This window comes from Rhinolophus sinicus, chromosome 2, assembly GCF_057876585.1.
Source record: "Rhinolophus sinicus isolate RSI-liver-muscle chromosome 2, RSI-T2T, whole genome shotgun sequence".
NCBI classification, from domain to species: domain Eukaryota; kingdom Metazoa; phylum Chordata; class Mammalia; order Chiroptera; family Rhinolophidae; genus Rhinolophus; species Rhinolophus sinicus.
Genome location: NC_142502.1, coordinates 29,579,814 through 29,592,754, shown reverse-complemented (window position 1 = coordinate 29,592,754; position 12,941 = coordinate 29,579,814). Strand labels below are relative to the sequence as shown.

The window sequence follows — 12,941 nt, the reverse complement described above, 5'->3', positions numbered from 1 at the left end:
AGGTATTATTTTCCTAAGGGATTCAAATAAGTCCAATGGCCTGAATTTAACACGTTGCGTACGGCGGGGTTTAAATCCCTCGTGAAGATTCTCGTGATCCGTACGCAACGTGTTAAGAGTTGTGCTCCAAGTTCACAGGAGTGCCGATTTTTTAAAAGTGTGTTACGTGTGTGTGTGTGTGCGTGTGTGTGTATGTGTGATTTCATTTCATATATATCTGAAGGCCTCACGATTGCTTTAATTTATAGACTTGAAGAAAAATTTCTTGAATCCCATTCTCTTGTTCAATGTGTCATTTTGTCCTTTTCTCACCATCACACACTAACTTTTTTCTCACGTAAAAGTCTGACTAGTTACTGAATGGTTACTGTGAACGCACAAGCACTTGGCAGGATGTGGGTTCAATACATCATTATTCTATTAAAGTCAATCCTGCTGAATTTAAGAAACAGATTTCAGTTCTGCTTTACACGTTTAAAACATCAGAAAGGGATACAGGACTTTGATGAATACTGAGAGACATGTCGCTTCTTGGTCTGGTGCACCACCTAGATTGACGCATATGCACTTGTTTGAGGTGACGACTAACCCATAATTAAGCAAAGTCATCACAGGATTATCGTTTCGTAATGGATCCTGATATATTTTCTGGGTATTAACACTAGCACATGTTTGCCAGGACATGACTACAGGGATAAGATTCTAATAGAACTTTTATTTTTGGATATATTTCCAATTCTAATGTTGATAAATACAGCAATAATGCTAAATTTTTTATTAATTGTATATTATTATTGCCATATTTTTTACCTAGCTATATATAAAGTTCATATAGCTATGGATTGTTTATATATTAATCACAGGCAAGTGTTAGGTATATATTCTTATACATCTATATAGTCTTATTTGTGTACATTTAAGAAAATAGATTTTTAGGCAAATTTTACATAGGAACTGATAAGTTATTGGTTGTTGAAAGTAACTCAAAAAAGGCAATTTTCACCTTTGCTAACTGCCTATTAACTGACTAACAATAAATTATAGCAGAGGCTGGGCTATATAGAGCAAGTAGTTCTTTTGTCCATTTTAACACAAGCAGAAAGAAAGAGGTAAACACAACAGCAAATCTTCATTTCCTCAGCCTACTTTCATGATCAGGGCAATACAGGGTTACATTTAGAGAACTAGCTCCAATGGTCTGAAAAAGTCAAATCCTATGTGGTACTGTGATTCCTCTTGCCAAACCACAAGGGCAAAAGTCCTGAAATAACTCTAAAAAACTTTACAAATAATCAAAACATAAGACTGTGATTCATAATCAGTAAAAGTCTCGCCTTCCAAAAGTTAGGAAATCTCTGTGACTCTGAAATGAGTGGCACACAAAAATAATCGAACAAAAGCCAAAACAAAACCATAGGAAACAACTCAATGGAACATCAATCATTTTTCAGAGGTTATCCTGTTCTCTCCTGTTGGGTCACTTGGCAGGTCTGGTTTCAGAGAAAGTGAAAGAACCAAAGCATCTGTGCTTTTCTGAATTCATGTACTTTGCAGAGCATGTAATAACTATAGAAGGGACAAAGTGAAACGTTCCAAAGGTTTTTGGTACAGTTTCTTCCATAATGTCAGCATAATGTATCTGTGTCTAATTATCCTTTCCCCCCCAACTCCTTTACATCATGAAACAAACATACAAGATGTAACACCATGATAATAAATGCAGGGGAAAAAAGAATAGGGTGGGTGTGAAGGATGGAGGGAAGGAATGCTGGAAAGCCAGGGATAATAGTTGAAAGACAGGGTGACCAACCATCCCCATTTGCCCAGGACTGTTCCAGTTTTAGCACTAAAATTCCCACATCCTGAAAAAGCCCTTAGGTTCCTCAGTCCTGGGCAAATCAGGAAGGTCCCTCTCATCAAAGATGTAACTAAATGAAAATAAATATGAGTCTACAAGTAGAGAAAGTAGGGAAACACAACACACACACACACACACACACACACACACACACAGAATAAAAAAGGAGAGAAGGAAAGAAATGATGAAAACTACCAAAAAAATTTGAGGAAGAAAGAAAAAGAAATGAAGAAAAATCTGGAGAACGTAAAATGAGACAGAAGGTAGATGGAAAGGAACCGAAGGGAAAGTACAGATCTGTTACAGTGTTTTGACGTTCGGAATAGTACGTAAGGAGACGAAACCAAAAGCACCAAGAGCAGCTGGCTCTCAGAGACAGGGTTTCTCCCTGGGCAGCTCAGGGCTGGTAAAAATTTTGTTCTCCTGTCTAAAACTTCCAGCTGTTAGTGGCTCCCTAACTTTTCTGCTTCAGACAGTCACATACCCTGAAGTCAATTAAATATCCAGTTCCCCTATCAGAGATTTTTCTGTGGTGATAATGTTTCTTGGCACAGATGTCTATCACAACGCCAGTCACAGCAGAGGCAGAACCTACAGAGGGAACTGAAGCTGGTTAGCGTAAGATACGTAAAGTCACTTTGGGAGTCTGCAATGAGAACAAATGAGAAAATGCAAGGAAGGGCCAAGCAGGACCAACCACAAACCCAGATTCAAAGAGCACCTTAAGTGACCTTGGACTGTGGAACAAAGGAGTAGAGAAGGCAACGACGACCGCAGAGGACTGAAAAGACTGTTCTGCTTGCTTTTCTCCCCTACCGTCCTGACGCCAGGATATCCACAACCAGTGTATCCAGAAGACCCTGAGGCCAGAGATATGCTTAACCGAACTAATTACAGGCTTCCAAAATGAAGTAGACAAAGTAATTAATAGTAACAGGTTTACCTAGAGTAAAAGTTATGGAAAAGCAGCTTCTCTTTCTTTTCCCCAGAGAAAAAGGTCACATGTACTTCACAGTGGTAGGCACTGTGGGAAATACTTAGGACTGTGAGTCTAGAACCTCTTGACCAGTAGAGGAGTCCCTATGTAGAAAACAATCACGATTCCACAAAAATACTGGTAGCACCCTTAACTTACTGTATCACACAAATGCAAAACACAGCTGATCATTCCATCACTATCTCATTATTCTAGTTTACATTCCCATGGATTTTTTAAAAGATAGATGTAAAGATTAATTTAATAACTTCAAAGTATGATTATTTCAATACTTACTTCGCAGTTGTCTCTTTATTTCTTTTGCAGGATCTAGCCAGTTCTGCAGGGGTGGGGGGAAAAAGACTAGTTAATCTATGAGAAATATTCCAGAGTCCAAAATGGAACAGTTTACAGTTCACACACTTATTTAAGTATAAACATATTTTAATAAAGTCCTCGTAGAAGTAGTTTTCACCTATTCGCATTCCACTGGGCTATTGATTTGTTTTTAAATGTGTGCGTGTTATAAATAAAATGTTAAAACACTTTTAAGGTAGGTCTCTTGGGTCTCATTTTTCTGGGATCTGAAATCAAACATCTATCCAAATGATGAGATATACTATATCTGCATATAGTTTTTATTCTATAGAAGTACCAACAAACAGTCTCTGTGGACACTGAAATGAGAGCTCAGTCAAGGACAATAATTGGCTTCCACTCATGAAGGATAAAATGTGCATCAGAAACTATTGGTTAAACGTCTATGCGCCGCAATAAAACACAACTAGCTCAGCTCTCACAGCTAACGCCGCCTCCTCCTCCAGCGTCACTTTCCCTACAACTGCACACGCTTTGGAGCAGTGCTGTCAGAACGGAGCCAAAACTTTCCTTCCTTGTTTTCATGTAACATCCTATTTAAACTTCATAAGGAATTTCCTTTCATTTTCCCTTTCTCTCTACCCTTGGAGAACGTGGACATAAAAAGACTCTAGGAAACCACTATAATATCCCAAAGCAAAAAACCAAAACACAACAACAACAAAAACCCCAAACATGAAATAATAGATTCAAACTACCTAAGGACATTAAATATTTGTCTTTCAAAGCTATAGGCAAAGGACCCATCCAAAAAAAAATATTACAGACTCACACAAACACAAACACACACACACACACACACACACACACACACACACACACACTTTTTTATACCTATCCCACTTTACTAAGTCATTATTAAGTCACTTTATCTTCACTAACACAGGAGAACAAGTACATTTTTTGAGATACAATAAACTGATTCAAATAATTGGCTTTACACTAAATTTCATTCATTTTAAAAGTACTCCAAATATTGTATTATACCATCTGTACTTAAAGATAACTTTATTCCGACATATAAAGCAAACAGTTAAAATGTTTGTTGTTATGTAGAAAATAATACCCTACTGTCTTAACAGGATATAAAATTAGTACAACACAACCTTAACTTCCACTATTAAAAGTAATAACAGCAGGAGGCTTTGAAAGCAGAGCTGCCCAGACGCCTGTGGGGTTCACAACCCGGGTCACAGCTTGCCCTCAGGTCAGCAAGGACGCCAGGTATGCGTGGCCCTGTTCTGACACTCGTTATAGCCAAAACGGTCCATAAAGAACCCCCAGAGCCAGGTCTAGTCTCGTCTTACTGGGGTCCCCACTGCATGGCTCAGTGCTGTGCTGGGCCAGGGGGACTTTCCAATGGTACCTCCAGTGTGATGTTAGGAAGCAGCCCTTAGAAAAAAGCCTGGCATTCCACTTCCTTGCCCTGCAGCTGCTGTCCCACGCAACAGCTGGCTCACAAATGGCCGGCTATGATGAGTGAACAAAAATGAGAAAAACACATTATTCAGCCTCTAGCCCAGACAGAGGAGGGGATGGGAGAGAGGTAAAGAAGGGTCAGATGTGTTGTGGCATTCCATCCAAGGAAGTAACAACCACAGCCAAAAAAAAAAAAAAAAAACCTGACTAAGAGACCACTGGTGCCAAACTAACAACAACAAAAATCCCTCAGAACATTAATACAGAAAAAGACCAGAAGGGAAAGGACTGGTCGTGAAGGCCTAGACAGACCCTTCAAATCTCCAGGTTCATCATTATGTGACAGTTGATATAGATACCTGCTATTAGGTTGGTGCAAAAGTAATTGCGGTTTTTGCAAATCTCTTTTTTTAACCTTTTAATCTGCAATTACTTTTGCATCAACCCAATACATAAGAGCAAAAAAAGACCTCTGTCCTAGGAAGATGGTGGAAGCAACATCATCTTCTTTGACCCCCAGGAATAACCCGTGTCCCAGCTACTTGGCACTTTCCAGCCTCACCTGAAGCACCGACTCCTTGGTACAAGTTCCCTGACAGTTTCTGCACAGCATGGAGAGAGTCAAAAGAGCTACAAAGACCCAGGGGTATGAGGGCCATGTTTCTGTGCACCAGCCAACCAGTCAGACTTGGTGTCATTCTCGGGCCACTTTCCACAACATCGCCAGCTACAGTATTAGAAGACTGCAGTAGCTTCCTTTCTTTATTCCAGACCCAATTCAAAGACGAAGTGGGCAGAGCCTACCAGATGCGACCCAACAGCAGCCGCAGAAGTGACGCCTGCTTTTCCTTTGCTAACCACACTGGCTGCCACACTGGGAGCTCCATTCCCACCAAGGAGTAAGGACGTCTCCCCCTCCCCAGGACAACAACTCTGCGAGGCCCGGGACAGACCAGGTTACTTATGTCCTCCATTGTACTTGACAGTTTTAGGAACCAGTAAGTACTGAGTTAATATCTCCTGACTAATATCTGCCCGTCGCGTTCCGCCTCCCTCCCGATGCCACCGTCATCTTTAAAAAACCACAGATTATATTATTTTATTATTTATTTTTATTTGATTAATTAGCCCCAATGAGTACTCAGATAATGAGTGGGATATAATTTTACCGCCTAGGGCCATAAATTCTTAAGTGAAAAACAAAATAATGACTCAGTGTGACTTTTAAAAGAAATACAAGTCTATTACCGTGTATCCCCTAAAATAAGACCTAGCTGGACTATCAGCTCTAATGTGTCTTTTGGAGCAAAAATTAATATAAGACCCAGTCTTATTTTACTATAATAGAAGACCGGGTATAATATAATATAATATAATATAATATAATATAATATAATATAATATAATATAATATAATGTAATATAATACCTGGTCTTATATTATATATAAGACCGGGTATTACGTTGTATTAATTTTTGCTCCAAAAGATGCATTAAAGCTGATTGTCCAGCTAGGTCTTATTTTTGAGGAAACATGGTATATGCATTAGCAATTACAAATAATAGACATAAAACTCTTTTTAACAAATAAAAATAACTTGGTTTTGACACTTAGGGAGGAGTGCTGAGTGGATGAAGAAGCAGACACATAAAGACGGAACAAGCAAATGACAAGAACGCACACACGCACACACCATGATATATTATGGTACATCAGCCCCATGTTTTGCTGCCACATAGATAAACTTGGGCATCAGAAATACATGCAGTCAAATTCTGGCTCTCCATCAACTCTGTGTGAACTTGGGTTCATTCCTTGGCTTCTTTAAGCCTCAATTGCCTCAACTGTAAGATGAGAGTCATAACATCTACCTCACAGGGTAGTTCTTTCCAACCAATCGTTCACTCAAATGTTTCCTGAAGAGTAAAGTACATATGCAGACTACTTTACCCAGTTCCTTAAATAGATGGGTTTTTTTGCACTGATAAAATTAAACTGGCTTATCACCTTTTGGTATATATCCCTTCTGCACATCATTTTATGTTTCCAAAGGTGAGGTATTACATACCATGTTTCCCCGAAAATAAAACCGGGTCATATATTAATTTTTGCTCCAAAAGACGCATTAGGGCTTAAGGTTCAGGGGATGTCATCCAGAAAAATCATGCTAGGGCTTATTTTCCAGTTAGGTCTTATTTTCGAGGAAACAGTATGTTAAGGAAGTTAATATTTATATGAATATTTCTACCCACAAAGAGTTAATAAATCAGACTCTGGGTTCACAAAATACAGTCACTGTCTTCATGGGTCAGGTGAAATAAAAATTAGACCCCTTTTCCTTATAGAAAACCATCTGATAACATCAGCCCTTTCTACAAAGCTGCCCTACTGTAGTGAAGACTCTTCCTGGAAATGAAGACAAGACATAAGTAGCACAATCACTTCTCATGAGAATTACCAGGATGACTAGTCCAAGTGTATGTGAAAGCATTACCTTGCTAAGCTTTTCTAAATGTTGCCTGATGATAACGATCCATCTGGCAAGTTTGTTAAGAACAAAAAAACAGATTTACCCATCGCCCACCTGAAATATCTGAAATGTTCTCTAGGACAAGGGCCTGAGAATCTCTATTCTAAGTGACAGCTCCAGGCGATTCATGATCAGGCAAGGCAACAGAAATTTTCTCAGTTTCCCAAACTTTAAGGTATAATCAACAATGCAAAACTAAAAAGAGCTAAAATCCATGGTGGATTTCAACAAAAGCTATCTTGGTGTAGTAGAAGCGAAAGTAAAGTATTTTCCCCGCTACTTAAGAGCGGGAATATTCATTCACTCTATTGGGCATCCTTCTCCTCACTTCCCCTTCCAATCCCCACCCTGTACCCAAGTGTGATCTCAGTAAATATTGGTCTTCTAAATGAACATCAGATAAAATAAGAAGTTAATAAAATTTACAAGGAATCCTGTATCATAAGCTACCAACACAAGTAAACTAAAATTAAAATGTGGTCCTAGAATGTACGTGTTATTAAATCAACTTAGAACATGAAATCAGGAGTCTATGAATCGGCTGGGGAAAGAATCTAACATCCTTACTTTCACTAACCTCTACCTGAAATTTAGCATTAGCATCAATTATGAATGTAGGAGAACAACACCTGGTTAGTATCAATGGTACCTTTAGCTTTGTCACCCATAGGAATCAAAAATATTTCCATATCACATTACAGTAGTTGCAGATCTTCACATATGGTTTACGCCAATCAATATTTTGAAATCACAGTAGAGTTTAAATTAGATACTGACAATTACTTTATCCCAAATTCTTTAATATTTTGAGAATATTATTTATTTATTGGCTTCCATTATAGGCCTGTATACTTTGTTATAATTATACATTTAAAACACAATTCTGAGAAGTGACCCATAGAATTCACCAGACTGCCAAAGAAACCCATGGCACACAAAAAATGGTTTTATAGAAAACCCCTGCCTTAGAAGGTTACAGAAATTTTTAAACTAAGCAGCAAAGCAAATAGCTATACATGTTTTTTTTTTTTTTTCTTTTTTTTTTTTTACACTGAATTCCCTTTGTCAGCTTATTAGAGAAGCTCCTTAGTCCTACTCTCTATCCATTACAAATCCGATGGCAAACAGTCTTGGTTAATCAAGTCTTCTGGCATTTCCCTACAGCTGATTTTTCAAAACTAATCCTCAGAAAAAAGTATAAAATGAAGATGATTTTCAATTACCCTCTAACAACAGAAACATCTAGAAAAATATAGAAACTTGATTATGAATCATTATATTTATATTCACAGAATGCCAATATTAGGAAAAACCTCAGAGATTTATGGTCCGAATTTCCACACAGAGCGGGCATGGCCTTACACCCACCTAAGTGGTTATGAGTATTGGAACAGTTTGGAACCATGAATCACTTTGGGTTATTAGACCCCCCCACACACACCCTAGGTTTTCATGACTTTCCACACTCCTACAAATCCCTCTGCCACCTCAAAAGAACAGTTCATCCCCTAGATCCGTGCTTCTCAAACCTTACAGGTTTACATGAGTCACCTGAGTGTCAAAGAGCAGATTACAATTCAGTTAAGTCTAGGGTGAGGACCTGGAACTCTTCCTTTCTATAAGGCTTGCACGTGGTGCCAATGCCGCGGGCCCCTGGACCACCCTTTGAGTAGTAGCGTCCGGGATTTCTTTTCGTGTAGCAATTCCTGTCTTTTCCTGATAGTCAAATGTAGAGAGATATTTTTCAAGTCCTTTAACTGGCTTTTCAGGTAGACGCCCAGACTTCACTGGCTAAGTATGCCAATTGTTGACAGCCTCCCACAGAAAGGCCATTCCCACATCTAGGTGAACTCCTCTCATTACACTAAATAGCTGCTATCAAATAATATCAAGATCTACACATTCTATGTTCACCTGACGTAGATGAGCAACCAGGCCCATCCACCAGCAGCATCCCACTAACATCCCATTAGCTGCCTATCGCCAGCCATTGACCACACTAGACCTAAGACAACTCAAGATACATTCACGAAATCTATCTTCTAGGCCTTCCTCTGCACCCCCATCCCTCCACCCAAAAATCTATCTTGCCTAACTCCCCTTCAGGCTGGATGCTAAGATCCCATAGTTAGAAGTTTTTCAAAATGCCTAGCCATGCCTTCCTCACTCACTTTCGGTGCTTGTCAGTTTGGCCAGGGGAGAGAAATTAAATTTAACCCAACCCACATTATACTACCAAAAGTTAAAAGTATGAGTAATTTTGTCTAAAATCTGCATTTTTTTCCCTTGAGAATTTATAGCACTAAAACAGATCCCCTTTATTATACCTTTGCCTAAATTAGGTCTAATAGAACACTACTATAATTCTGGTGGTTAGCCAAAAAGTTACAGGCTTTCTACGTTACAGTGAAACATTCACTGTACATCTGGGAGAACATGATTGAACTCCTGTCTGTGGTATTATAAGGTGTAACTGGATTGATATAGAATTTTATTAAAGAATAGTTTATATATAGCAAAAAGGTTAATATTTGAGCTTTCAGTTCTAGTTGTCTTGCTATCAGGCAAACGCTTTAATCAATTTTCATTAAATTAGCTGTAGATATCAACAACACTTCTAATAAGCTCCTCTTTCCATATAGCTTGAAGCAAAATGGCATTAAAATCCCTGGGGCAGATGCCAAACTCTATTAACATCAAAAATTCAAGACAATATTATTCCCCTTTAAAGAAAATCCAAAATTCATAATGATGGTTCCATGTAGACATGAATATAAGAACTCTATGGACTTGAAATTCTGCATATAAAAGAGTAACATATTGCTTGATTCTACATATTTTAATGAAATTTTCCATAGTAAAGCTTACATAAGAGTTCTCGACATGAAAAAGTTCTAACACTAATAATGATAGATTTTCATACTCAGAGTGAATTGAAAGGCTTGCAACTCAAGGTTTCAACCATGAGTGACACAAAACAGCATTACACTAATATCAAAAGAAAGTTCAGATTTTTCTCTCCATGGAAATTTTTCACACAAATAACCATGGCTTTATCCTCACCTTTACTTTATAATATGTTGAAATGGTAAGTAACTGAAACTTCTGAAAATATAGATAATATTCAGCATGAAAAAGAAAGCAGTTTAAGTTCTTGTATCCTATAGTATCTTATTATTGAAACTGCATGGGTTTCAAACAAAACAGGACTGATTAAGCTGAGTTGGTACAATAGTGACAATTTTCTGTAGAAAAAATAAGACACCATACAAATTACATTTGAAAAATAAGAGTTCTTTTACCTGGATGTCTAGAGGACTGAATTTTGTCTACACAAGTGTGAAGAAATAAAAAATTATACAATACACAAGTTAGGAAAGCAAACAGGTTATGGATGAATAACCAAATATACTGCCAATTACATTTAAGCATTCATTTTCTAAAAAGTATTTCAGAAAGGACACTTCACTGTTTATTCTCCCAATGTTATATAGTTAAAGCCTAAAAAACAAAGTCTATGCCTAAATTTGTGAGCATTTTCATTTCACATTTCGTAAGAGAAGTAACAAAGTAGGGAATGATGCATTCCTTATTTAGCATTAGCATTTTTTTTGCCAATGAGAATCCTACGGGAAACCCCTACGAACTTAACCTTAATATTCCTCTGCCTTAATGACTTTGACTTCAGCCATCACTTTTCATGGCTGAACACTGGTCTCAATCATCACACAGAGTTCTCCACGTCATTTGACTTCATGTTCACATTCTCGGATGTAATCATCTCCTCGCCTTCTGAAATTTCTACTCATTTATTCCCACTGTATCTGCTTGTCAACTTCTCTAGACTTTCATCCCTTGGCCTTAGCCATTCTCCCAGCCTATCAGCTCATTTCAGTTTTGATTATGTTCCTTCCTATGATTTTGTAAATAATCAGCTTGATTATCGTATCTCATCAGCATCCTTAGTTTTGTCCTCTTATCATAACCACCGTGAACACAGGTAACTGGGAACCCCTTTAGTACTCCATTCTTCACACCATATCCAGGCTGCAGATGGCAATTAAAGAAAAACACACACACCAACATATTCTGCTGCCATCACAACTGTGTGATCTCCAATCTCAGTGGGACGATCACAGCAATTCACACAGTTGTCCTTAGTAGTCTGCCTCTTGGGTCCCCACCACTACCCTAGCCATTCTTAGCAAATGATTTTACAGTCTGTCTCTCAGAGATTTTAGGCTGCACTTTGCTTAACTCAGATTAATCTACAACTGCACCCGTCCTTAGCTTATTTCTTGCAGACTTGGGATGAGGTTCTTCTCTTTATTCAAGGCTTAGCCTCTTCTTGACTACAGACCCTTCCATCATCCTCCCTTTCCCCTTTCTTCAACCTCACCCTTTTCTTGGGCTTTCCTATAGCCAAAGTCATAGCTCTTTCCATCCAAGCAAATCTGTCAACCCCAAACCCCTGGTAAACTCATATAATAACCATCAGTCACAAGGGGCTATTTAAGTTTAATTCTGTACAATTAAATACAATTTAACTTCACTTCCTCAGTCACACCAGCCACATTTCAACAGCAATATATGACTAGTGGCTATTACACCCGACAGAGCGGGTTTAGAAATCTCATCGTCATGAAAAGTTCTGCGGGACAGTGCCGAACTGTGTCCTCTAGTATACTCTCCCATCTGCCCTCCCCTTCAGAACCAGAGCTCTTTGAATAGTTTGCACCCACTCTCAAATTTCCTACTGTTAGCTTTCCTCAGAACTCACCTCCCCCCTGGATCTCCAAACATCATCTAGCCAACAGCCTACAAGCATTTTTAATTTAGCAAAATGAAAATTAGATCCCATCTCTGCCCCTTGGCCTCACACTGCTGCTCCTCCTCCAAGGTGCCTGTGTAAGTCTCCAACAAGCTCTCCACCCACCCAAGCTTGCAACTTGCGACTTATCCTCAAACCTTCCCTTGCCCTCATACCTCACAGCTGATCGGTGACCAAGTCCTGCAGACAGGACCTACTCAGTATCGCCATCTCCTCATCTTCACTCCTAACGTCACTGCCCTAGCTTCCATCACCTCTGAACCAGATGACCGACCTTCCTGCCTCTTTATCATCTCTCTCCATGCCACGTACAGGTTATTCTTTCTGAAATGCAAACCTGACCCTGTCACTTCCTATTTAAAACCCTTCACATCAGAATAAAAACCTAATTTTAGCACAAGCTACAAGGCCTTCCAAAAACCTGATCTTTGCCTAGCTTTCCTATCATCTCCATCAGCATTCCTCACAAGGCCTCTGGATTAATCCATGATATAAGTTAAAACACTGTGCTTGCTGAGACAACACAGCTTCAAGACAAGTACCCAACTCCTCCTTCTAACTTGCCAGTTGTTCACAGGTCCCTTCAGTACAGACAGACTCTGGAGCTGCCACACCTTCCATCCCTGTCCACAACTTGCAATGTCTCAAGTACACCATGATCATTCACACTGGAGCCATTCCCTTTTCCCTGTGTAGACTGTCCTTTCCCTGCCCACATCCAGAATACTGGTCACAGTTCTCAATTTCTATAATAGAAAGCCAACAATAAACTGCTAATATTTCCCAAATGTGCAGATCTGCCTTTATAGAGCAATATAAAATATTCATACAGAGGCCATTGTCGAGTAGTGAAACTTGAAAGCGTCAACTATCTAGTCACTAATAAATGTCCGGCTGGTATTTAGGACAGGGTAGGGTAAGTTCTATCACTGTACTGAGTTAGATTAC

At 38.9% G+C, this 12,941-nt stretch overlaps 1 protein-coding gene across 21 annotated transcripts in view; it reads right to left on the bottom strand.

Moving 5' to 3' along the window:
* The window catches only part of EPB41L2 (erythrocyte membrane protein band 4.1 like 2), a 209,511-nt gene that overhangs the window by 61,689 nt on the left and 134,881 nt on the right, over positions 1 to 12,941 (bottom strand). For all 21 annotated transcript variants that reach the window (XM_074333571.2, XM_074333587.2, XM_074333572.2 and 18 more), the window contains exon 5: positions 3,132 to 3,174. In XM_074333571.2, the coding sequence (XP_074189672.2) occupies positions 3,132 to 3,174 (43 nt within the window). The remainder of the gene's footprint in view (positions 1 to 3,131; positions 3,175 to 12,941) is intronic.